General features: G+C 43.7%; 1 protein-coding gene across 4 annotated transcripts in view; it reads left to right on the forward strand.

The window, feature by feature from the left end:
• lmo3 (LIM domain only 3) overlaps positions 1-27,207 on the forward strand; it is a 51,171-nt gene that overhangs the window by 14,247 nt on the left and 9,717 nt on the right. For all 4 annotated transcript variants that reach the window (XM_026146771.1, XM_026146772.1, XM_026146774.1 and 1 more), the window contains one exon: positions 25,899-26,024. In XM_026146771.1, coding sequence (XP_026002556.1) covers positions 25,899-26,024 — 126 coding nt within the window. The remainder of the gene's footprint in view (positions 1-25,898; positions 26,025-27,207) is intronic.

The raw sequence follows: 27,207 nt of genomic DNA on the forward strand, positions 1-27,207 counted from the left end.
AGCTGGCTATCAGTGAGGGATAAGCCTCCATGTACATGATGGGTCAGTTTAATCGTTCACATTTTCTCCTCACTGAGATCAACTTTCTACTCCACAGTCACTGTGTAACCCTGTGTGTAAATACAAATGAAAAATGCATCATGCTTTTATCTGGCTCATGACGCATTGTCAGTTTCCATATCAGTGTCAGGCCTGACTGTGACATCAAGTCAAGCTTTATCTGCAGGGGCGGGCAGACGGCGAATAGAAAAGCCTCTCGCCTCTAACATTCATGTATTTTAAATCTCATTCGGATCAAATTGTTTCCATCATTACATTTATAATAATAATGTAACAAGCAGTTTAGTGTGTGATTACTTGTTTTTTAAAGAACAGGATATTCAAGTGAATAATTGAAGGTCGTAATCGACATTCTGAAATATTCAGTCTTTTTAGACCAACTCCACTGATTCATGGCTCCATCAACATCCATTCTGTCTCCCTTCTTAATGTGAGCATGTGGATGTAGGCCACATGTTGCAGTGAGTCGGCACTGATGGCCTTCTGCCCTGGACAAGCTGGATGTAAGCCTTAAGTGGCCCAAATGCAAAAAAGTAATTAGGAACCAAATATGACAAATGTGTAGTAAATATTAGGGGTGCTACGATACGCAAAATTCACGGTTCGGTTCGATACTTTGGTGTCACGGTTCGATATTTTTTCATACAAAAAAATGTTCATGCTTTTTTAATTTGTCATTTATTCAAATTATAAATATATATTTTAACTCAAAAGTACAGTTTTTAATATTTAATGTTGCTGAAACAACAAAGGGATAAAAAACTAAATCTAACTGATTGAGGAATCACTCATCATTGGAAAAGAGAGTTTATTACAGAGAAATGGCTCTTTTAAAATAAAAGCTATACTATACGCTTCTTCTGGGCTATATTCTCAGCAGCATATTAAACATATCAGGTCCCCATAAGGAGAATCCTGTGCTAACGGCTGTCTAAATGACTCGGGTAAAGTTTGTAGCATGCGTGCTTGTTGTTTTTGTCTGCTTCCACTTGTCTTTGCACTAGGATGATGTCGGAGTAAATGTGCAGTCATATTCGTTGTGTTCCCACTAGTGCTGTCAGCGTTAATTTGAAATGACGTTAACGCCACAACACGGCAAATCTCCGTTAACGAGCTACCGCGGATCGCCCCGTGCGTGGGGCTGGACGGCCAACACGTTAACGAGCTAACTGCGCTAACACACTAGTTCCCACCCATGTAATTGAGCATTGCGTGGCACATCCGACATACTGTTTTACTTTAGTCCATGACGCGCTTACCTTCAGGGTCATACATCACATGAAGACCAAAATAGTTCCAAAGGTCAGATCTGAATGAGGGTGGGGGAGGTTCAATTTGCCATGTTGCAACGGGCTTAGCTTCTGTCTTGCTAGCTTGCGCTGCGCTCACTGGATCTGCGCTGGACAGTGCAGCCTAGGCGGAGTAGTCGAACGCAGATCCACTGAGCGCTCAACACAGACAGCATCGTCAGAAGGAAAGTTGATAAAATAAATTTAAAATGTTGTATTGTTCATACATATGCGTACCGAACCGAAAGCACTGTATCGAACGGTTCAATATCGATACGAGTATCGTTGCACCCCTAGTAAATATGCACTGGTTTCCTTAACTATGCTCGACATTTATAGCACATTAACAGCATCTGAGCGTCATGTCGTTAAGAAAAAGGGGGAAAAAACCAAGCAAATAATTGAGAGCTGTATCTCGCCCTGCAGTCGTCGCTTCTACTGTTTGTCAGAAACAAGAAGAAAAGGCTGAGGTGTTTCAAACTGTGCAAGAACTGGACTGGAAATCAGTGGCGACAGTTCTTATGGAGTGATAGATGCAGATTTTACATTTCTGGTTCAATAGATGAAAAGAGGTCGGGATTGAGATGCGACAGTGAGTGTGTGAATGCGACTGGTTCCTATACAGCACTTTGCTACTCTGAGCATTCAAAGCGCACAACTTGCCTTAGTCACACATTCACACAAGCTCTATTGTCTACAGTCACACTCTGATGGACGTATCAGAGTGCAGCTTTGAGTTTGTGTCTTGCCCGAGGATATTTGGGCTGCAGCCAGGGATCGAACTACCAACCTTCCAATGAGGAAATGACCTGCTACAGCCACCCCACCCGTGCAAAGCCATCTGTAAAACACGGTGGAGGCCACGTCGTGGTTCGGCACTGCAGACAGTAGTGTGGGGGATTGATTGACAGCGGCTTCGTTTTTCAGGATGACAGTGATCCCAAACATACTGCTGTGGCGTGGGTGTGGTCTCTGGCCGGCTGCAGAGGGGTGACGCAGTGAGCTCGGGGCGGCGCAGGGGCGGGGTGAACAGGTGTGCTGGGACATGAGTGTGATTATGTCTCTTTATATGTTCACAGTGACAGTCAGAGGGGCAGAGACATGAGAGCGGAACAGGAGTGTCTGTGTCCCAGTGACAACAAAAACCACAGTGTGATCACATTCGAAAATAAAGTAGTGCTGTCATCACGTCCGCGTCCTGTCTATGCTTAACGGGTCCAGCGTTACAACTGCCAGTGAGGTCAAAGCATACCTGGGTAGAAAAACAGGAAATGGGTTAGACATGGGCACCCCTGAGCCCAGACCCCACATTACTGAAGCAGTGTAGGATCAACTTATGAGAGCCATTTATGAACTACTGCGTTTATATTGGAAAGGTTAGTATATTCAGGTGCCCACTGAGGAAACAGGGGAATGGCCTTTGACCACATTCTCTGTCGCAGGAATGCCACTAGTGAAAAAATGAAGTGTTGTGTAAGTGATGTTCAACCGGGAGAGGAATTGCAATTCATGTCCACTGAACAATAAAGAGGAAGTGGAGGCAAAGATGTTTGGACTTTGAGTCTTTGTAGCGCACAGCTGTGCAACACATAACTGCTGCGGTCGTGTGGCACCAAGTACCAGTTTAATGGAAAGCCCTGGACCAGGCTTTGGAAAGTCCTTCAAGAAGCCTGGAGAAATAATCCTGAGTAGTACCTTAATTAATTACAAGAAACCTTGAGAAAGGGTCAAGTCTGGATTGGAGAATAAAGTGGTAATGGTGGAACTGGCAGTGAATTGGAAATACTGTGTTTTTCTTGTACACTGTATGTTTCAATACATTGCTGCACTTGTTTCCAAGTATAGAATAAGTATGGAATAAATAGGTGGCTGAGCCTTATACAGTATTGTATGGTTTGTCCTACGTCCTAAATATTCTATATCTACAGACACAAACATGGATGTCAAACCTCAACATTGAAGTTTACCTGAAGCCCACACACACAGGGACCAGTACCTCCTCCTTCACTCCCACCACCCTCTGGAACACAAACTTGGAGTAATCAGGTTCCCTCTGAAACATGCAGTCATCCTAGTTGGGCTTACCCCAGAGAAACTCAGGAGAGTTTTCTCCAAGCACGACATCCCAGTTTACTTCAGACCCAGCAACACGCTCAGAAACTGGTTCATCCCAAAGACAAAACTCCAAAACACAAACTTAACAATGTGGTGTATCCCAGACCTCTACATCGGAGAGACCAAACAGCCACTTCACAAACGCACAACACAGAAGAGCCACCTCCACAGGACAAGACTCAGCAGTCCATCTGCATCTAAAGGTCAAAGGTCACTCTTTGAGGATGCCAATGTTCACATGTTGGACAGAGAAGACAGATGGTTTGAGAGAGGAGTGAAAGAAGCATCTATGTCCACTGTGAGCGACCATCTTTGAACAGAGGCGGGGCTTACAACACCAACTGTCTTCCCAGACGCCTTAACGCCCACTCGCATCCTGGGCCATCTGACCTCAGGAAATCACATGATAGGGTGGGGCCAGGTTTCACAATGAGCTCACCTGAAACCCTGGCTTATTGTGACCCTCACCCAGTTTCACACCTTGGCTCATGTGATTAGGTAGAGGGTCAATAGGGGGTCCAAGACCCACTTAGGGACACTCCCATAGGGCTTCAAATCTGGGACTGTCCACCAGTTGCTCTTAGAGCTGAAGAAGCTTCCACATCCTCATTTTAGGTTTGAAGGCGTTTTAGTAGATGAAGGTGAAAGGCTTCAACATGAACCGAGCTGCGGTCTGGGGAAGGCATCGAAGGGGGCTGGCAGCGGTTCCCGGGTCTGGCAGGCAGGGAGGGTGGGGCACGAGAACGAACAGCTTGTAGAACTGGGGGAACATATGTAGATGAGAACCGGGAAGCCATTCATGTGTCTGAAACTGGGTTCCACTCTTGTCATCGACACCAGACTGTCAGCTGCTCTACCTTCTGACACGACTCAAGCTCAGTTGAACTAAGTTGCCAGTGGTAGCTTATGTGGTTTTTACTCTCATCCCATTTATTTGATATCCTCTGTCCTTCCAGACTGACCTTTATGGTCTTAATAAAATGGTCTATATTGACATTAAAGGAATAGAAAGATGGTGCTATGGCTTATGGGCAGGTACAGGCTCAGCTCACCTTTTCACTGAACAGTGAATGTGCCCGTCCACTACAAAATTCTAATTCAAAATGCACTTCTGTCTTTTTAATTAAACTCTAGTGCAGTTTGGAGGCTATTTGACCTTTACTGCCCTATCTTTATGGGGAATGCCACAGGTCATTTCTATGCATATATTACTGGATTACCTGCCTCCCTTTTCCTCTTGATGATCCTTGAGGCTTTACAGATTAAGGACAGGTTTGGGTCTTAAGTATAGCCTATTTTTAATCTGCTATGTGGGGAGTATTTTAAGGCAGGAGAGCTCTAATATTTAAGGCTTTAGTTAAGACAATTAGGGAGAGTTGGGGTTTTTTTAATGTCATGATAGTAACATAAAAATGCAGTGCTTAAAAAATATCAACATCAGCAGCCACCAGAGCCAATAGTTTTTTAAAGAGTTTTTAAATTATTATTAAATATTTCAGATCTCTGCCTTTTTCTGGTGGCGCAGGCCTCAATCCAAATCACCACATCAAGTCAATCACTGCATTCCCTGAAGGACTTGACTGGCTTCCAAAAAATGCTGAGTAAAAAATTTTTCTTTGCAAAACGAAGTCAAAGTTACTAATTCAATTCAATGCAACTTTATTTATAGAGAAGCAAATCACAACAACAGTCGCTTTATGTTGTAAGGTACGTTATTACAGCAAAATAAGAAAATCAAAAATAAGATTTGTTCAGTTATTCACTGGAAAACTTTTCATAGAAACAAAAAGAAAAATTGATGTTATGCATTAATACAGAAAAACACACATACAGGTCAGTTTAGTATGAGAGTAACTGTGTAAACCGACACCAGGGATGCTGACACACATTTATCTGTGCACGATGTACAAATTTGTGATTATTTTTTTCCTTTGTTGAATCAGAACATTTCATTAATCCCTAAGAAAATGTGTGGTTACAATCGCTCCAAGACAATAAGAGCAGTAACAAACTGAAATAAATTATAGACAATCCTGAGCATCGTCCGACAGATGTTCAAAGATCTCAGACGCCTCCAAAAATAGAGACGAGTCTGGGCCTTCCTGTAGAGGGCAGTGGTCAGTCCAGTTTACTGTCAAAGTGTACTCTAAGGTATTAATACTCCTCCACATCGCCCCCCTCGACTGAAACAGGCGTCCTCCTAATGTCCACAATCAAATCTTTGGTATTTGTCACGTTGAACTATAGATGATTCTGCTTGTACCACATGACACAGCAGCCAACCACAGCCCGGTACTCTAGCTCATCACCCTCACTGATGCATCCGTCCACTGCAGAGAAGTAAAGAAACCAAAACTAAACTCAAAAGTCATCATCCATCCAATTCGCGGTTACAGGATTAGACTTGGTAACCTGTGATGTGATGGACTCGCATTTTCCAAAACTGTTTCTTGACATCTTTTATTAAATTCAAGGATCACTTGGTCTTAACACCCGTTGGTTTGACACTGATTGAAGAACGACACAAAGGGCTGTGTGCCTTTACGTTGCAGGAGGCCTTGTAGCTGTAGCTTAGAGCAATTTTTGTTAGTTGGTTTTGTTTGTTGGGTTTTTTGTCATGTTTAATGTTGTGTATGAATAAAGTGCCCTGTATGGACACTGTGTAAGCCTGGGCTCCATGTCTTGCCTGGCTACAGTCAATGCTGGCTGCAGCACATTTGGCTGCCATTTCTCCTCTACAGGCATGTGAGAGTACGATAACACACTGCTGTTTAACACATGATGACATGCAGCATGGACCCTACTGCAAGCCCCTCACGTTCTGGCACAGGTGGTTTTTGTACTGTGGTGGAGAATCATCCACAGTTTTCATCCTGTATGCACGTTACACACACACATCACAAATGTTTTTCCCTCACTTCTGGAAAGTGAAGCGTCACATAGAGAGAAACTTCCACGTGGACCTGTACTTCTCACACTCTTTAGCTTTTAGTGTTTAATAGCTGCAGGTGACAGGAGGTTATTGTGACATCAATGCATCTGCATGATTCATGTGGCTTGCATGAATGTCCAGCAACAGGAGGATTGAAGACCTATGGAACAGATTGGGGATGTAGAGAGTTCCAGGACAAAGAAAGATTGACCCCTGTTAGCTAGCCATTCTGTATCAAGAGTATTTTGACTAACAGCTCAGTGAGGATCTGTGCAGATGTAGTTGTCGAGCTGTGGTTTGAGATTAGCTGGAGCTGGTTCGGTTCAGTGTGATGAGCACTGCTGCTGTGTGTTACTGATGCATCCCATAGCCTGTTTGTGTCTGATGAAAGCGATCACCTCATGGTAATAGAATTGATCAAACCTAGAATCTGCATGTGTTACAAATGAACATAAGATACAGACGTGGAAGCAGATCTGGCTACAGGTGTTAGAGGAGGTCGGTTTGGTTGGTGGCAGTCCCACCTACAGACAGTATGTGGGTAGCATAGGCATTGCTATGAGATCTGTACTGAACCTCTGAGTTCTCAGTTACTAGCTGGTCAGACACCACTGTAACCCTCCCCCAGCTCCAGGCTGTTCCCAGTGCACATGCCAGTGAGGTGTTTCAGATAATCAGCACTGCTCAAATGTATTCTGTGCTGACTTGGGAAGAACATGCACTGGTACAATCGTTTTTTAAACCCTGTTGTCAGTGCGTTGAAGTTCTGTTGTAAGGTGTTACAGTGTTTTTGATGTTGTACTCTGCATCATGATAAACGAAGAAATAAATCTAAAACCTCTGACACCTGGATCTGTGATAACAGATACTCCAAAGAGAAAAGAGCCTTGCAAAGCTAACTATCGGCAGTTATAGCGTCTTTCTGTGCTCCTGTAAAATGAGATGTAAATGTGGCAATTTTAACAGCCTGATTTATTCATGAAAAGGCCAAAGAGATGAATGCTAATACTGCAAAACTGCTTTGCCCTTGGCCAGGGCACATTGACAAACAAGTGACTCAGTGAAAGAATTAACAACTTCATTAAGTTACCTGACAGCACATCCAGTTCTGCATCCCTTTGTGTGTGCTGGCTGCTGCAAGCCTTATCTGTTGCTACATAAGGTACCGAAGATGCGTTTTCTGACTTTAAAGAACCTGTAAAGGCGGAGCTTGAATGGTTTTAAGGAAAGATCTGAGAATGGTTGTTCAAGCTAAGAGCCTGAAAATGTAAGTCAAGCCAAAGTTTCACCACTGAGAGGAAATCCAGTGTGTGATTGGTTTGGTGGTATGAAATGATTAGTGTGTTTCTGCATCGACATCAAAACCCAAAGTGGTGAGCAGCTGCGAGACACAGTAGTGCTGAGGGGGTCCTGCTGTATTGATTGCTGATAGTAGGTATCAGTTTTCCATTGGACTTAAATCTGTGAAATGCTAAAGAGGCAGTCAAAGCAATCTGCAGCCATGCTGTCAGTCTGACGATTTCTCAGCTGCCATGACTTAGAGTGCTTGATCAACACACACACACACACACACACACACACACACACACACACACACACACACACACACACACACACACACACACACACACAGCTCTATTTCCTGTTCGCTAAAATAAGATTATTTATGATAACATACATTTTCTTTGTGTAGATTATGTGATCATCACAGTGCTTATTTGACTAAGGTCATTTCACAGGACAAAGACAGTAAATGTGAGGAACATGAAACAAATCTCTGGACATTTCCAGGACAATGGAGGAGCCACAGAGTCTGCTGGCCGGGGGTGGGCTAACGACTTGAATCTGTTTTTTAACAGATTTGACAATAGCCCACTTATCACCTCTCCCACCCCCCAGGTTCCATTAACCCCCCCTCCATTTGCCGCCCCCCTCCGGGTGCAATGCTCTCCTCTCAACACAACCCTGCTTCACCCCTATCCACACATCTATCCACAACAAAGCGAGCCCCACCCCCCACTCCAGCCCAGCCTCACATCTGCTTCACAGCTGATCAGGTGAGAAATCAGCTCAAGAGGACGAAGGCAAGGAAGGCAGCAGGTCCGGATGGAATCTGCTCCAGACTGCTCAGGGACTGTGCAGACCAGCTCTGTCAGGTGGCCCTGTACATCTTCAACCTGAGCCTGAGCCTGGAGAGGGTTCCTGAACTGTGGAAGACTTCTTGTGTGGTTCCGGTGCCACAAATCGCACACCCCAGGGAGCCCAACCACTTCAGGCCTGTTGCCTTGACTTCTCATCTGATGAAGACCATGGAAAGGCTCATCCTGCACCACCTTCAGCCACTGGTGGGCTCAGTGTTGGACCCCCTGCAGTTCGCCTACCGTTCTGGAATTGGGGTGGATGACGCTGTCATCTACCTGGTACACCGATCCCTCTCTCACTTAGAGCAGGCGGGGAGCACTGTGAGGATCATGTTTTTTGACTTCTCCAGTGCTTTCAGAATCAGAATCAGAATCAGAAAGGGTTTTATTGCCAAATGTTGAGCAGGTTTACAACATTAGGAAATTGCTGCGGTGCTTCAGTGCAAACATACTGTCATAAATAGCACTTAAATAGACATGAAAAAATAAAAGTAGGGATAAGAATTAAAAGTGCTACGTAGAAAGATATGTGCATGAGCTATACATGAGATATATACATGAGAATAAGAATTAAGAGTGCTACGTTGAAAGATATATACATGAGTGCAGGTGGTGATCAGTGCCAAACATGGAATGATGCAGTGACACAGCGTAGGGTCATGTGTTAGTGGCGGGAACAGTCATATGGTTATTGTTCATGTGTTCAACAGCAGAGGGGAAGAAACTGTTCTTATGGCGAGAGGTTCTGGTGCGAATGGACCGGAGCCTCCTGCCTGAGGGGAGCAGGTCAAACAGACTGTGTCCAGGGTGAGAAGGGTCAGCTGAGATCCGAGCTGCACGCCCCAGTGTCCTGGAGGTGTACAGGTCCTGCAGAGATGGGAGTCTGCAGCCAATCACCTTCTCAGCAGAGCGCACAACACGCTGCAGTCTCTGTTTGTCCCTGATAGTGGCTCCAGCGTACCACACGGTGATGGAGGAGGTGAGGATGGACTCGATGATTGCAGTGTAGAACTGCATCATCGTCCGTGTTGGCAGGTTGAATTTCTTCAGCTGCCTCAGGAAGTTCATCCTCTGCTGGGCTTTCTTAATGGCGGAGGTGATGGTGGGCTCCCACTTCAGGTCCTGGGTGATGGTGGTACCCAGGAAGCGGAATGAGTCCACAGAGGTGATGGGGGTGTCAGTCAGGATGATGGGGGGGAGTGGGGCTGTGTGCTTCCTGAAGTCCACAATAATCTCCACTGTCTTCTGGGCATTCAGCACCAGGTTGTTGTGGCTGCACCAGGACACCAGACGTTCAACCTCCCTCCTGTAGGCAGACTCATCCCCGTCCGAGATGAGCCCAATGACGGTGGTATCATCTGCAAACTTGATTAGCTTGACAGACTGGTGGGTGGAGGTGCAGCAGTTGGTGTACAGGGAGAAGAGCAGGGGAGAAAGAACACAGCCCTGAGGGGAGCCGGTGCTGATGGTCCGGGAGTCCGAGACATTCTTTCCCAGCCTCACGTGCTGCTTCCTGTCCGTCAGGAAGTCAGTGATCCACCGGCAGATGGGATCAGGCACATTCATCTGGGAAAGCTTGTCTCGGAGATGGTCTGGAAGGATGGTGTTGAAGGCAGAGCTGAAGTCCACAAACAGGATCCTGGCGTAGGTTCCTGGGGAGTCCAGATGCTGCAGGATGAAGTGTAGGGCCATGTTGATGGCGTCGTCTACAGACCTGTTGGCTCTATATGCAAACTGCAGGGGGTCCAGGAGGGGGGCCGTGAGGGTCTTGAGATAGGAGAGAACTAGGCGCTCAAATGACTTCATGACCACAGATGTCAGAGCCACGGGTCTGTAGTCATTTAGTCCAGTGATCCTAGGTTTCTTGGGGACAGGGATTATGGTGGAGGACTTGAAGCAGGCAGGCACATGACATGCCTGCAGTGAGGAGTTGAAAATGCCAGAAAACACTGGGGCCAGCTCGTTTGCACAGTGTCTGAGGGTGGCAGGAGACACGCCGTCTGGGCCGGGAGCTTTCCGAGCATTCAGGTTCTGTAACGCACTGAAGCACCAGGGCGACCATACGCGGCGCCATCTTGGTTCAACACCATCCAACCCACACTACTGAGAGGGAAGCTGGAGGGAGCCGGAGTAGGCAAACAGCCGACTGCATGGACCATCGACTACCTTACCAACAGACCACAGTATGTGAGGCTCCATGACTGTGTGTCCGAGGCGGTAATCTGCAGCACGGGGGCGCCACAGGGCACGGTTCTCTCACCTTTCCTGTTCAGACTTCTGTTATAATTCGGATGATTGCCATCTACAGAAGTTCTCAGATGATACAGCCATCATTGGATGCGTATCAGACGGGAATGATCAGGAATACAGGGGGGTCATCAGTGACTTTGTTGGTTGGTGTGAGACCAACGTACTCCAAATCAACACCAGCAAGACAAAGGAGATGATCATAGACTTCAGGAGGAAGTCACCCCCTGCAACACCGGTGAACATCCAAGGGAAAGACATTGAGATAGTGGACTCTTATAAGTACCTGGGTGTTCACCTCAACAATAAACTGGACTGGACAACAAATACAGACGTCCTGTATAAGAAGGGCCAGAGTCGACTCCACCTGCTGAGGAGACTGAGGTCCTTCGGAGTCTGCAGGACTCTGTTAAGGACCTTCTATGACACTGTGGTAGCATCTGCCCTTTTCTATGCAGTGGCCTGCTGGGGGAGTGGATGCACGGACAGGGACAAGAGCAGCATTGACAAACTGGTGCGGAGGTCTGGCTCCGTGCTGGGATGTCCCCTGGAGTCTGTGGAGGTGGTTGGTGAGGGGAGGATGTTAGTAAAGCTGACATCCATCATGAACAACCCACATCACCCACTGCATGAGTCTGTGAGTGGGCTGAGCAGCTCCTTTAGTCAGAGACTGAAACACAGGAAGCTGCAGGAAGGAGCGCTTTTACAGATCATTCATCCCAACAGCAGTTAGGCTCTATAACTCCTCAATCACGATGTCATGAGTCACTGGACACTGTGAACATCCACGGTCACCACTTCATGCATAATGGACCTTCCATGACCTTCCAAGCTATATAGTTTATGTCTTCCATATTTCCAACTATATCCATAATCACATACTGTGTGTGCTACCATTGTATATAGTGTATCTTACTTTTTTTCATTGATTGTACTTAATTGTATTTTTGTATTTCCTTCATATATCTGTACCTGAGCTGAGGTGACGCAAAAATGTCCCCGTTGTGGGATCAATAAAGTCTTATCTTATCTTATTCTCACTATTTTCTATGCGCATTTCTCAGTGTTCACTAAACACAACATTGATATCAGACCTCATTGTTAATCCTCATGGGCACCGTTTGTAGAGTGAAACATGCTGAAATTAACTGCAACATTTTTTCACATGTAGCTCAAAACCGTAGAGAAAATGTTTTTTTCAAGTCATTCTTTACAACATTTAGCAAAATACTGGTAATACCAAAATCTGACCCCTACCAGCACACTTTTGCACCGGAGGTTTTCATAAAGCTTTTATTTATTTTAATTATTTTAGATTTAACATTAAAACTGTTTTTTAAATATAAAAACTTAGAATTATTTTACTAAATGTTGTAAAAAAATGACTCAAAAAAGACATGTTTTTGTAAGGTTTTGAGCTAAATGTGGAAAAATGTTGCCGTTAACTTCAACATGTTTCACTTTACAAACGGTGCGTCAAATAATCCTCATGGTGGCAAAAACATCTGTTTGGCTGTTAAAACAGTCAAACAACAGTCAGCAAGAACTGAAGTAAAGCTTGGGGTCCTCCTGGCTTGTATCAGGTTAGGCTCTTAACACGGTCTCTGCCAATAATGAAATATTACAACAATCAATGTTTTCACATCATGCAATAATGTACATTCCTACCAAAAATGTGCATATTCTGTGCAGCGATTCATGAGCCACTGTTAAGTTCAGAACCATACTCAGCTGGGAAAAGTGTTCTGAGTAAAGCAATGCTAACGCTAGTATCAGCCTTTTTTGTTCATCTTGTGACAAAAACTTGATCTACATTTGTGCTACAGAAAGCTTCTTAGAGGATTGTCATCGTTGGGTTTGACCAGGCCCGGGCTTTGCTCAGATTCATTATCAAGAATTCATTTGTCTGCCTTTTCTTTGTCACACATTGTGCTTCATCACCGCATTTTCAACCAATAAGGAGCCAAGACACTCCAGCAAATGTAGGTGTTCCTGTGCATAATGCCTCACTGTGATATATAGATAAACATAATTTCCTTCCATAAAGTATTCTGATTCTGATATAAAGGCTGTTCGTACTTAGGAATAAATATAAAAAGACATTGTTTCTGATGGCTTGTTACAGTGAGAGCAACAATTGGTGTGTCAATCAATCATATTTATCATTTGTCAGGTCACAACAAGCTTCAGCTTCATTTTGCATCAAATTTGCTTTTAAGTTAAATTATATACATTTAATATTTTAAGCATAAAAGTAGTCTCATAACTTGTTTGTAAATACTGTGTGACTATGTCATGTTATGTCATATGCTAGAGGGTCACATGGCATTTAGCATAACACAAGCAAATTTGTCTATCTGTGCAATTTCCACCTTGCAGCTCAGTGAGGTGGCACAGAGATGTTAAAAGCACCCAAAACACCCTATAATTGTTCTGTTGTGTCAAGGGAAGCTTGGCTGCCATTAACCTCCCAATACCACAATTCACTTCACACATTTAGCGATTACCTTCCCAATAATGCTTCAGTCTGAGTGTTCTGGAGTTCCTGTAATTAAATTGGGCTTTTCACATGTAAGCTAAAATGCTAAAGGATCAAATTGGGTGATCTTAATCACAAGCGAATAACTTTGAAGGAGGGTCACGTGTGCTGGATGTCTGTCTCACATCCTGATGAGATGGGCCACATTAACTGAAGAAGAGGTCGAGAGCGGGACGCTTTTCTGTTTTGTATAATTTGATGGGGAAAATGGCACGCCTTCAACGACAGTTATTATTTAGCCTGTATTCAAACTATTAACCAATCATATTTTAAAGAGTCTTCATGAGAGACCCACGTGAAAGTTAGGAAGAGAAAGACACATTTTTCCTTCCACTGGATTTTTGATCATTGTGTATAGTGTCGTCAGTGATGTTTGGGACAAAGACACACTATTTGTAGTTTTTCCTCTGTGCAAACAGTCATTATGTGACTAAACTGAAGCTTTAATTCATTTTACCAAGATTGGAAGCCAGTTTATACCCTGTTCCCCATTTTTAGAGGTTAAAATTTTAGAGTTTTATGGCCGGGTCCGTCCTGACGCAGACATGGTATATGACGTGGTGAATTTTTATTTATAGTTTTTCACTGTAAAATGTAATGTAGGCTCCTTAGGAAACCCAAATAAATCTGTCACAGGGACACCAACAATTTTATAATAGGCCGAATAGGCCTGGATTCAGAGATGTGTGGACAGTCACATCAAAGTTGTGGGTTGACTCAGCATCCAGTGACCTGGAACTGTGGAATCGATACCCTTCAATCCAGGCTTGTGTCGGATGGGTTTCTCTGAGTTTCTGATGACCTGGGCAGGTGCACGGGGCAGAGATCTTCTCTGAAACCATCCCAACTGTACTGTGGGGCTCCACATGCCCCAGGTACCACACCGAGATCTGGAAAAATACACATTTTACAGGTGATCGTTTTAATCCAGCGGTCCCCAGCCTTTTTTGCGCCATGAACCGGTTTATGTCCGACAGTCTTTTCATGGACCGGCCCTTAAGGTGTCGCGGATAAATACAACAAAATAAAACCAGTACCAAAAAAAAAGAAGATTCATTCATAACACCTGGGAAAAGACCCAGGAAAACTGAGTTAACAATAAAAACGATTTTTTAAAAAAAATAACGATAAAAACTCTGAAAACCATAAATGTCACAGCCCGGTACCAGTACAACCTCCAACAACCTTGCTTCATGTTCTTTCAGGGTTTTGGAGAACACAGTCAACAAGTCATTGAGGAAACTAGTACCTCTTTCAACTGCCTATCCACCATGCATGGTCTGTTAGTCTTTGAAGTTTGCTTTGTGCATTTGTCAGACCTTGAGGCATGCAGTTAAATTCACAGAAGCCCAGGGGGCAGATGAAAGCAGCCTTGGGTTTATCTGCTTCCTCAATCTGATAATAAACAGACTTTAGGTCAAGAAAACCCCAAGCTGGCCCAAAAACCCAACCAAAGTGGCTTCCAGATTGGGAAGTGTGAACGCATCCTTTATCGTCTGAAAGTTGAGTTTCCTATAGCGTATGCACAACCGGATTACCACAATAGGTGAAGAGAAAGGAGACTGACTCTCTGATTACTTGAATATCAAGAAACTCTTGAACGTGCCTGCAGAGAGCTTCGATGTCCTGAGGCTGTATCGGACAAGCACGGTGTTGTTAACCTGTTGAGCCCCAACGCCCCCGGTACCGGGGCAGCAGGAGAACATCTGGTTTTACGAGCTGTGCCTCCAGGTCTGGTAGAAACATCAGAATCTCAGCTAAAAGCTCACAAAACAGTTTCCTTGAATTTCCGGGTCTTCAGGTGTGTGCTCACACACGAGGACCCACACCAGATTCAGATCATCATCACAACTGGGAGCTTAACCCTTAAAAACCCAGACCTATTTCTACTTTCATGAAAATTACGGGGGTTGTAAGTTATATCAAATGAATCATATATAACACATTTCTGAAGTTTTTTTTGTAATAGCTCCACCCACTGCCCCAGATCTGAAATGTCACATATGCGTCACATTGGGCATACAATTTGTTCCATATTTAGAAAGTAATTCTGTAAACACTTTCTTGCTTTTAAAAACAGAATTCTGTTCTGTGATGGGCCCCCCTGTGTGATTTCCAAAGGATCAGGCTTGTGGCAACTTCTGCCTGGAAGCTTCTTTCTTTCAGTGGCTTTTGGACACCAAGTAGCTTGCAGTCACGGCGGTAAATCAACCATGCGTTGACAACACCGAGCATGGTGGTTTGCCAGAACAGGTAGAGATACCACCTCCGTGACTTCATGTGGTACTTGTACCTTGCAATGCAGGCGTCAAGCAGGTCGATACCCCCCATGAATGTGTTGTACTCCACAATGTGTGGCCTTTTGACCTCAACAAATGCCTTGCCCGATTTGCTCAAGCGACGGACTGTATCTTGAGGCTCAGTTGCACAATAGGATGAGATGAGGGTAACAGATTTGTTGTCATACCACTTCACAATAACCATGCTCTCCTCCTTAGTCACCCTGGCATCAACAGATCCTCTGCCTCTCTGGGCAAGACTTTTTTCATCTTCAAGCTGACGACCTGCTAAGCGATTTCCACGAAGTGTTCCTACAAGGTAGATCTGTCGCTGAAGAAGTGTGAGCACAAGTGGGGCTGAGGAGAAGACGTTATCAGCAAATCTTTGTAGTTTTGCTCAGCTGGCAGAGTTTCACACAACTTCACCACAACATCTCCTCCAATCCCAACTAAAGTCTTCTTCCCAGTACCACCTTGATAAACAACAAAATCATGGAGCATACCACAGGATGAGCACCGGGCCCAGGTTTTCAATCCCCAGGGTTGGGGCTTTCCCTTCACATACTGCCTGATTGGGCCATGTGTCCCCTTGAAGGGTACCATTTGCTCATCAACAGAGTTGTACTCCTCTGGGACGAAACATTTCAAACCATGGACGGATCTTCCAGCACTTGTCTTCTGCATCTCTGTGTAATAAATCTGTATTGTCAGTGAAATGTAGAGATCCCAACAGGGTTTGAAATCGGTTGCGGGACATGTTATCTGCTACCATAGGACACCTGGTGTCATTTTCCCAGTATGCTCGATTTCCAGGCATTTGGCATAGACCCATCCTCAGAGACCAATGAGTATTTCTAGTTCTTTAACAGCGGTATTTACATTTCTCAGATGGTTGGAGTTTTGTACACTGTATAAATTTGTTTGTTCCATTAACAACAGCAGCATATCATCTGTGATGAAGTTTTTGAAGTTCTCCAGTGGAGTGTGGATCTCATCTGGAGGTTTGGCACAGGGTCCCTTGAATGTGATCTCAGGGGTTTCGAATGTTTTCTTTCTCCAGGAGAATTTTTGTCCTTTGATAGCTGCTTTGGGCTGCCCAGTGTCCAAATGGCTGTGGCTCTGTCTCTAAATCACTTGAATCACAACTGTCTGAATCACTGGATTCACTTGATTCATCACTCTCCACGTCTTTGTAGGGGATGTAATTAGGGTCTCCAGAATCTTTCACATCCCTCATACTCACTCTCCTCTGCAGTGATAAACTCTAGCGCATCTTGAACACTATATTTTTTCTTTTTATCCATTCTACCAAACAGTGAAAATGACAAAAAAAATGGGGGGTAACTGAAAAACGCCTCGACAAAGCTAAAGTAAAGTTCCATCACAAATTCAGGTAATTTAATAAATTAGTTATGCTTGAATTTAGTTAAATATGACTGAGAATTAACAACAAAGAATACGTTTACTTAAAATAACTGAATGAGCTAAACTGACTAAGCAAAGGATCAGTTTTTGTCTTTTTGTGACAAATATGTGACATCAGTTTTTTTAAAGAAAATTTGGAGTTTAATGCCCGATGTGACATATTTGTCACAGCGATATTTAACAAACTGATTCTAGATCAAATTGTTTCAGAAATATTACCAAACTAGGTTACAAATGACCTATGACATCTTATCTAAAGTTTAGAATTGCTGAATGAGTAAAAGCTTACCTTTGCAAAAAGAAAAGAAAGATTTTAAAATTAGCATAGTGGTCTCATTAGCTAACCAGGTGGACCAAGACTTTGAAAATGGTGTCTTGAACACCCAGAGTGCCTCACTTGTCACATGACTGAACTAGTTTGTGCAGTAGACGTCACTTAGGGACTTTATTAGTTAAAAGTCAAAGTTAAAACCATTATAAATAGTTTTTCTCTAAGTGTAAAGGGGCAGTGACACCAGTGTCACTGTGGGTCCTTAAGGGTTTTAAAGTTGTGACAGCTCGACCAGACAAGTGTGCAATAATAAACCAGCAGTTAACGAGGCAGAGGAGGACTGCTCAACAACAACTGATCATTCTGAAGACCACTGCCTGCTGGGATAACATGAGACGTTCTGCCCTGCAGCTTCGCAGTACTATGGTAACTGATGCTGGAGTGATTGGTATGGGCAATTAGCTTTGGCGTTTCAGGGTAAATATCATAGTCTGTTTGTACCTATCAGTAAGAGGCACTCTGAGGCAGCCCAAACATCAAGAACTATGAAAGTTAACCTCAACAGAGACCCAGAAACTCTTGGAAAAGTTGTCTGTGTCTGTCCATTCACTCACAGTGTGCCTTAATGTCCTGCTCTGACATGTGCTGTTCATAGAAAGGTTGGACGATAGCAGTCACATGTGAGCTAGTGCCAAATGGACACACTTATTGATCACTTCAAGTTTGCTCCTGGTACCAGTCAAGACTTTAGAGCATTCCAGTTGTAAAAAACAATCATTCATGCTTCCTAGATTCATACTTGTGTGTTTGCTGTTAATCTTTATGTGTGTGCGACATTGCACACATTGCACCAGAGACTGGACCTAGTTCACTGGTGTTGCTGGGATAGCTCTGGTTAGAAAACAAGAAATAAACACAAGTTGGTTTTTTTTAAGGGTTTCATTGTAACTTAGCTTGACGCCACCAGTAGTTCATTGGTTCTTTAAGCAAATTCTGTAGACGGTAAATAAGTAACAATGTGGCTTCTCTTCTGGACATACAGGTCAGGGCAATGTTCCTCCATGTGGCTCCAGTCTCTGAAAGCAAGCAATAACTCATCGTTAGGAGCGTCCAGTTGCAGATAAGCACTAATAGAGCTTCAGGTTCAGGACTTCCTCAGGACTCCAGGAGGAGAGTCTCAGATTATTCCCACAGTAAATGAAATAAAAATGTGTTAATAACAATCAGTAGTCATACATGCAGGGTATGTAAACTGCGTGAGTCTGATTAGATCTTCCAACCTTAACATTAACATCAGCACCTGCAGCAGATCCATATTTCTGTTTGCCTTCTCCGTCTTGTGCCTTTCTCAACGTTTGTTTTGCTGGTTTTTGTTGTATTTTAGCATTTAAGCTTTTTTTGGCTGTGACTAAATTCCAAATCAGACAAAACTGGACAAAGAACAACCCCATTAAAAATCCTGTGGTGAGATGCTAGAAATCCTTTGGCTGTTATTAACCCGGGGTCTGTAATTATGCAGATTGCCATAGATTTCTTTCTGGGTGCCTAGAAGTGAGATCCAGGGGTTGTTCTCAGCACGACAGGCGGATGAGGGAATGGTTGTGCATTACTGAACTTGCCACATTCATCATGTTGACTGATGGCACAGGGAGTCAGTCCCCAGGTCCCGGTGGTTAATGTAGTGGGTAATTAACTGTCATTTGCCTAGTAATAGGCTGATGATCAATGGTTTGTTAGGAAACAAATTCTAATCCAGCAGCTGATGAATGCCTGCTGAGGCTGGAGCAACTGATGTGATAAGAGGGATAGAAGAGATTGGGGTTTGGGGAAGGAAGTGGAGAGCAAGACTGCTATCAGGATTTCAGATGGCTGCTTGAAGCTCTGCTGCTATCAGCAGCTGCTGTCCAAGCTGGATTAATCCAATTGTTCTCCTGTGCTGGAAAACTCAGACGAATGAATGATAGACGGGTCAACTGATGTCTCTTTATTTATTTAACTGTGCCTGCAGGTCAACAGAGAAGCCGTCACTAGAGCCGCTGTGTCACTCGACCGTTTTGGGCTATGTGGTGTGGGACAGTATGGTGAAGTCATGGAAGCTGAATAAATGAGCAAAAAAGTGTTTTATCAAGAAAAAGAAACATTTGGCCTCTTTAAAGATACATTATTATTCTCAGGTATGAAGCATATGTGATGCCTGGTGTTCTCTTAAAGCACAAGCAACACTAGACATGTCCAACCGCTGTACCACCGACAGTCTGGACAAGATGCAGATGACAAATCTGTGTGTAAAATAAGCAACACGTCACCAATTTTCTATTCAGTTCTCACCAGATGTCAGTAATAACCCATCCGATCCACACATGCAAAGAAATCCAACCATATATGTCCATAATTAAGTTAAAAGTAATAATGACACAGGGAAAAGTATTGAACACATGAAGAAAGGCAGATGCATAAAGGCATGTAGAGTCATGACAGTATCAGTGATTAGAAAGCAGTCCTGCCACTTAGTGCAAATTAAGATCAGCTGATGGCCTATAAAATGTGTCACACAAGAAACACCTCATGGTGAGCTCTCGTAAGACTGTCACAAACTTGTGGTTGCCAAATATACTGTGGCATTGGTCGCACAATAATCTACTGTCGTTCCAGCGAGCACAAGATTTCAGACAGAGTCAGAAAAATGGTCAGAAGAGTTGCCTAAGAGCCGAGGAGCACCTGCAGCTATGGTTGTTTCAAACAAACAATAGGTTCTGCATGTACCCTCACCGTGCAAGACTCCGGTGCTGAAACGTCATCGAACCTTCGGGACTTTGTGTGGAAGAATGGGCCAAAATCACTCGAACACTCTGTGCGACCAGTTTCACCATACAGGAGGCGTCGTGAAGCTCTCATCACGGCTTCTGCCTGAAGTCTTAAATAGATTCCAGTAAACGTGTTCAATCACTTTTACCCGTCATTGTTATACATCATTTATGGACATCAATGGTTTGGGTTCTTTGTATTTGTTGTTATTGACATGTGAGGAGAATTTTATGTGAATAGCACCTCAGTACTTATTTTACTGCTGTATTTGTTACCAGTGACAGTCTGGTACCATCAGGCCCGGGGTCTTGTACAACTGGTCTAGCAGTGAAAGACTGATGGCAGGTAAACTTCATCCATCCTCCTTCCTCACTGGGTGAGCCGAGGTCTACTGTGCACTACTTGTTTGAACAGCCTTTGGCAGCCAACAGTACAACAAAGACTGAACCCTGCTTAGACTCGGCTTTTTAAGAGACTCCAGGAAATGTTCAAACTGGTAATATGTTCCCATTAGTATAGGTTGGTAGAAGGTTTAGTCTTTTAAGGAGATGGTTGAAGTCATACAGAAAGGTAGGCGATGACGTTTGCATATCATTTTTGAAACATTTAAGTTTAAATTAATTTTTTTGAGTAGAAAATCAATTAATGCATCATTTCAAAATTAACCATTTTCCTTCAGACTAATACTCTGTTAGCTAGAGGCAACGCTTATAAAACACTGAGCTGCCGATTAAAGTGCAGCAAACGTTAAAGATTTTAACAAATCTTTGATAAGACAAAAATATTTTAGTTTAATAGCTGAATATTACTGTTTTGTTTTTTTGGTGGGGGGTGGGGGGGTCTCCTCGAAACTGATTAATTTGATTTTTTCCCCATTTAGAAAAAAATAATGTTAAATTTATTAAATTTACATTTAATTATTTTCATTTGTTGTGATAACACCGTCTACAAACTTTAATGAGTTGTTGCACTCGGCTGATTGAAAAGTCAATGAAAAGCTAATTTATAGTGTATAGTTAATTCATCGTTTATAATATGCGGTTTACCAGGTAAAACACATGGAGAGATTCCCAAAGAGTGCAACTTTTTATATGAATCCTTTTTTTTTATTGAAATTTGAGTGATTATAGTTAAAGTTTTGTTCAAAACACACATCTTGGACAAGAACCAATCATATTTGGGTGTGTATGTGCAGCAGTCAGTTAATGTTTGTGCAAACATCACGAGGGAATTTAAAGGCTTTGTTTTAGCATACGATCTTGCACAGTTTGCAATCACTTCTGCATTACGTGAGATAAAATGATACTAATGTCAAGGTTTTGTGCTCTCGTGTTACATTTTAATTCAATCAATCTCAGAGGAAAGTCGTCGGCTTATTTACCGATTTAACCATCCCTCATATCAAACCACCTGAGGACTTTCAGCTAAAGTTTTCTAAAGCAAAGTCCTCAGGTGGTGGTTCTGTTCCACTGCACAGGCTGCCATACATTTTCAGGAGGTGAGAAGAGAGCATGGACAGACCCAGAAAATGGCAAAACTGAATACCATTTAGATTCAAACAGAGTCCTGAATGATTTATTTTGAAGGGCAATCATTTATTATCCAAATACTGATCAGCTGCTGAATGACAAAGACCTCACATGTGCCCGTGTACAGTGTGAGGAAGCTACAGTGTAACTTAAGGTTCAAACAGTTGTTGTATAAAGCTGCTGTCCACAAACACTCAGTGTCTCTGCAAGTGGACAAATCAGCAAAAGCTTCCACAGAATCCAGTTTTCTGCAAATCAGAAGAGATGCCACCAAATTTTCATTTCTCCGATGGAAAGGCAAAATTCCTTTAATTAAGGCAACACTAATCCATCAAATAGGTCCTATTTGTTTTTCACCCAATTGCTGTGTAACAAGAGAGATGCTTCACTGTCTGAAGGTATGTTGACAACGGCCCTTAGTTCTGTAGATATTCATATGAGCACAATCTATCTGCTTCTTTGCCTCTGGGAAACATCCTTTCTGAAGGTTAATAAACAACCCTGCATATCCCACGAGTTCATTCATCAGATGGTGATCTCTTACAGACTGAGTGGCATGCTGTTTTATCATTTTAACAATGGAGGCTAAAAGTGCCTCCAGAACTCTGCCTAATAGGTTATTTTGTAATATGATTTTGTTATCAGATATGTGTTTGCTCTTGCTAGCCTGGTCTTGGTCACTGTGTAGTAACGAATACTCACATTAATGTCCCTGGAGCAGGGAACACAATAATAAGGTCCTCCCTGGGCAACAGAGCTGGCCACGTCCCATCTATTTCGATGGCACAAGCTGTGGCCCTGCTATTTTTCACTGTGGCGTATTTTTGTGACTGGGCCAAGTATGTCTCAGTGGAAAAATCCTCTCTGACGCCTGTCACTCTCGTTCTCGTTCACCAAAAGCAACAGAAGTATTTGCATCTCCATAATTCTCTTTAGTGAATTTCCCAGAATAATAAAATACATGCGTGAGATACAGATGGAGTCAAACTTGTTCAACGGTGAAAGTAAATCCTGAGCTCAAAGCAGAAATATAAGACAGCAGGAATAAATAACAAACAGGAGAAATAAACAAAACAACAGGAAGGCCCATGTTGGAGTGCAGGTGGGAAAGATCTTGGAAGTAGTGCAGATGATTTGGTCTGAGTGTGTGAGCGGCCCGAGCGATGAGGTTACTCAGACCGTGGCTCAGATGGGTGGATGTTTGTTACTAATCCGAATGGCCCAGAGGAGGAAGCTGTGAGTCTGGAGGTGGAGCCGATTCACCTGAGGCGCCGTTCGGAGGGCAGCGAGTCAAACAGGGGATGGGTGCGATGCAAGGGGTCAACTGTGATGCCGCTGGTTTTCCTGAGGCAGAAGAGGCTTACAATATCCTCCAGGGCTGGCAGAGGGCAGCCAATTACTTTTTGGGTGGTGTTAATTACCTTCTGCACAGCTTTCCTGTTCTCAGCAGTTGTCCCTGCGTAACAAACACCCAAGCAGTAAGAGTGGACGCTCTCCACGAGGAGCGGTACGAGGCCAGCAGCAGCTCCTGTTCTAGTTATTCTTCGTCAGGACACGGAGGAGGTCCATGATGAGTTCATTTGTTTCAAGAACGTTCAACATCAGGTTATTTTCGGAGGACCAGCGGGTCAATTCTCTACCGCTGCCTGTACGATGTGTCATCTCTGTCAGAGATGAGCCCAACCACGATGGCTCCAGCAACCTACTTGATGATGACGTTGGCTGAGTGGATTGGTGTGCAGTCATGTGTAAACAGGGGCTACAGTGGGGGGATGAGGACACAGCCCTGCGTCGGGGGGGGGGGGGAGCCTGACTGAGGCCAGCTGGGGGATCTGAAGGTGGTCCAGTTTTGTGGTCAGGATGTTGAGGATCATGGAGTTGAATGATGAGCTGCAGTCCACGAAGAGCGTCCTCGTGCAGCTCCTCCTGTTCTCCAGATGGTTCAGCACTGAACACATGTAGAGCTGCCTCGGGTCACAGTAAAATCTGAATACTACCTACTATTAGTGGTGGTATAAGAAGTTGTGTTTCCCACTGTAACACTTTACAAAACACAAACATAAGGTGATGCATGTGTCCTCCAAACACACTTCACAAGCATCTCGATTCAGTCACTTAAATTGTATTTGTATCGTACCACATTTCAACATTAGTCACCTGAAGGCGCTCTATATCAGAATCCTCTTTATTTGGCCACGTTTGTGCACACTAATGAAGGATTGGACTGCAGGTCAGCTGCTCCTTTTTCTGTACGTGGACTCCTCATCGCTCTGGATCAGACCGATGGCATTGTTGTCGTCTACGAACAGAAGTTTCGCAGATGGCTCTCCTGAGGTGCAATCGTTAGTGTAGAGGGAGAAGAGCAGTGGGGAGAGAGCAGACCTCTGGGGTGTGCGATGTAACGCTCCTCAGCCTCACCTGCTGCTGCCTGTCCGTCAGGAAGCTCGTGATACAGTCACAGGTGGAGGCGGGCACTGTAAGCTGGGTGAGCTTCAGATGGAGATGTCTGGGATTACTTCGTTGAAGGCTGAGCTGAAGTTCACAAACAGTATCCTGGTTGAGGTGATGCAGGATGTAATGCAATCCCATACTGAGTGCATCCTCAGCCAACCTGTTTGCCCAGTAGGCAAACTGCAGGGGGCCCAGCAGGTGCTCTGTGATGTAATTTCCATTCTTCCAATGAACTTTGTGACCACAGACTTAAGGGTGACAGGCCTGTAGTACTGTAATCCTGTGAAGGTGGAGCATTTGAAGCAGGAAGGAATTTCCCACAGCTCCAGAGATCTGTTAAAGATCCGGTTGAAGATGAGGGGGGTTGGTTGACACAGGCTCACAGGCATTAGCGTAACCGGTCCTGGACGCTTTCGGGTCTTTGTCTCTGGAAGAGCAGACACACATCTTCCTCACAGGAAGCGGGTCAGAGGGGCAGGGGAAGGAGGACTCCAATTAGTCTTTTCTGTGGGTGTGGGGTTAGGGTGAGTAGATGGGAGGTATGAGTGGTTGTCTTTCAAGTTTGCAGTAGAAGGTGTTGAGGTCATCAGCCAGTCTGAAATTCTCATCAGGGGGTACTGACTTCTGTAGAGGGTGATGAGCTGTAGGCCTCTCCAAACTGATGCAGGTCGTTGGATCACTGTAGCTGTTAGTTACGCTGATACTGTAAGACTAAGACCCTACAATCATAGAGCCAATGAACAGAACCCCGTTTGTGAGAAACATGCTCTCTTTCTAGTCCCTGTCAGTATTTCAGCTGCAGCATTTTGGATCAACAGAAGACTTTCAAGGAGTTTTTAGGACATCCTGATATATCACTATTCAGCAAAGCGAGTCGGTATAACACTTTAGCCTAGAAGTAATAAATGCATGAACTAGTTTTTCAGCATCGCTCTGAGACAGAATATTTTTATACAAACTGGAGTCTATTAGATAGATATGATACAAACCACTGCAGTGCAGTACCTGTAATACCTACAGCATGTTCTAATCGCTCTAATAGGATATTATGGTCGACAGTATCGAACGCTGCACTGAGGTCTAGCAGGACAAGCACAGAGATGAGTCCACTGTCAGAGGCCATAAGAAGATCATTTGTAACCTTCACTAAAGCTGTTTCTGTGCTGTGATGAGCTCTGAAACCTGACTGAAACTCTTCAAATAAACCTCTGCAGATGATCTGTTAGCTGTTTGACAACTACTCTTTCAAGGATGTTTGATATAAAGGAAGGTTGGAGATTGGCCTATAATTAGCTAAAACTGCTGGGTCTAGAGATGCTTTTTGAGTAAAGGTTTTATTATTGCTCCCAGGCATTTGATATGTAGCCTATTAATAGAGAGACTGTCATATTTAATGGCAGGACTTCTTTGGGCAGTTTTGTAGGAATGGGGTCTAAAAGACGCGTTGATGGTTTGGAGGAAATAATTACTGAAGTTAACTCAGAAAGATCGATCTGAGAAAGAGTCTAAATAAATGTCAGTGCTATTGAAAGTAATAATGTGTCGGTGAGACGGTTAATTTTTTTCTGTAATGATTAAAAGTTTATTTGTGAAGAAGTTCATAAAGTCATTACTACTTGCTTGGCTCAACAGCACTCTCACACTACAATTATCCTTGAATTAATGCACAAAGTATGAAAAATAAAAGCAGGTACGAATTAGAAAACAGTTTTGAGGCCAATTGCTAAGTTAGATATATAAGGAGTTTTCCACTGATTCCTTAATTTGATAACTTACACACATATTTTTGTTTGCATCTGTTCATTTGTGCCTCAGGTTGTTTGGTGTAACGGGGAATTGTGCAGCCTGCAGCAAGCTAATCCCAGCCTTCGAGATGGTTATGAGGGCCAAGGAAAATGTCTACCACCTGGACTGCTTCGCATGCCAGCTCTGCAATCAGAGGTGAGTGGACCAAACTTCTGCTCTTTTCTCATATCTGTACTCATACAAATAGCTGGTCAGGATAGCAAGGCACTGTACACTGTTACAATGTACTGCAGTTCAGTACAAGATGCACAAAAAGGAACAATAGCAACACATCATGATGCTCAAGATTTGTTAAAAACAGGGCCATAGTTAGCAGAGATTGGTTTAATTGAATTGCTATAGTTTTTTTAAACTCATTTAAAAAACAAGAACTGAACAGTTTTCAGTATTTTCTAATTCGCCTCGTTTTCTCTTTTGTGGGATGGCAGAGGCCACAGGAAACACGCTCACAGTTTTATCTACTCAGATCAGAAGATGACTGAGTGGTGATGCAGTTGGTCCACAAAGCCTTGGAATTTGTTGAACAGTCATACACAGACTCATGAGACATGCATATGAGTATTGAACGTTCAGGGGAGCCCATGAGGTTTCATTTCGCAGAACTTCATTACGATTATGGAAACAGTGGAGGGTTTCTGAAGACACTTTCTGGAGGCAATGGCAAAAACAGGATGTTGCCATAAGTATGTGAAGTGTATCGTATCTGTTTCCAAGGTCCTTATGATTCACTTGTTGCTTTTCCACAAATAGCTTTGTTGTAGCCACATGCACACACAAACCAGACATACTAAGCATCCTAAAGGAAAAGAAGTTAGTTATACACAGTTTGCACTGAGTAATTGTTCTGCCACGTCAGTCTTCAGCCTCTCCTATTCAGGGCTCTAGAGTGCGACCAGTTCGCACACACATCCACACACTGGTGATGAAGCTACATTGTAGCCACAGCCACCCTGGGGCGCACTGACAGAGGCGAGGCTGCCGGACACTGGCGCCACCGGGCCCTCTGACCAAACCAACTTCATTCTAAGCCAAAGACTAGAAAATATGGTGAAGCATATCTGCCCTTTGGCCTCAGCTGCACGTGCCGAGGTAGGTCTCCCTGCAGGATTGCTTTTCCCTTCATCGGGAGCAGCGCTGGGCTGTTTAAATCACGGACAAACAGTATCCCACATTCTTGACAACATTTTTCTTGTTAAACAAAAGGGGGGCCTAGCAAAAGAAGTTTGGGAACCGCTGTATTAAGTTATGCAGGCTTGTTTGCACAACAAGGCTAAATAATTATATAAACCTTTCTGAATCTAAATAGTGGACTTTGGTA

This window comes from Astatotilapia calliptera, chromosome 17 (genome assembly GCF_900246225.1).
Source record: "Astatotilapia calliptera chromosome 17, fAstCal1.2, whole genome shotgun sequence".
Taxonomy (NCBI): Eukaryota; Metazoa; Chordata; class Actinopteri; order Cichliformes; family Cichlidae; genus Astatotilapia; species Astatotilapia calliptera.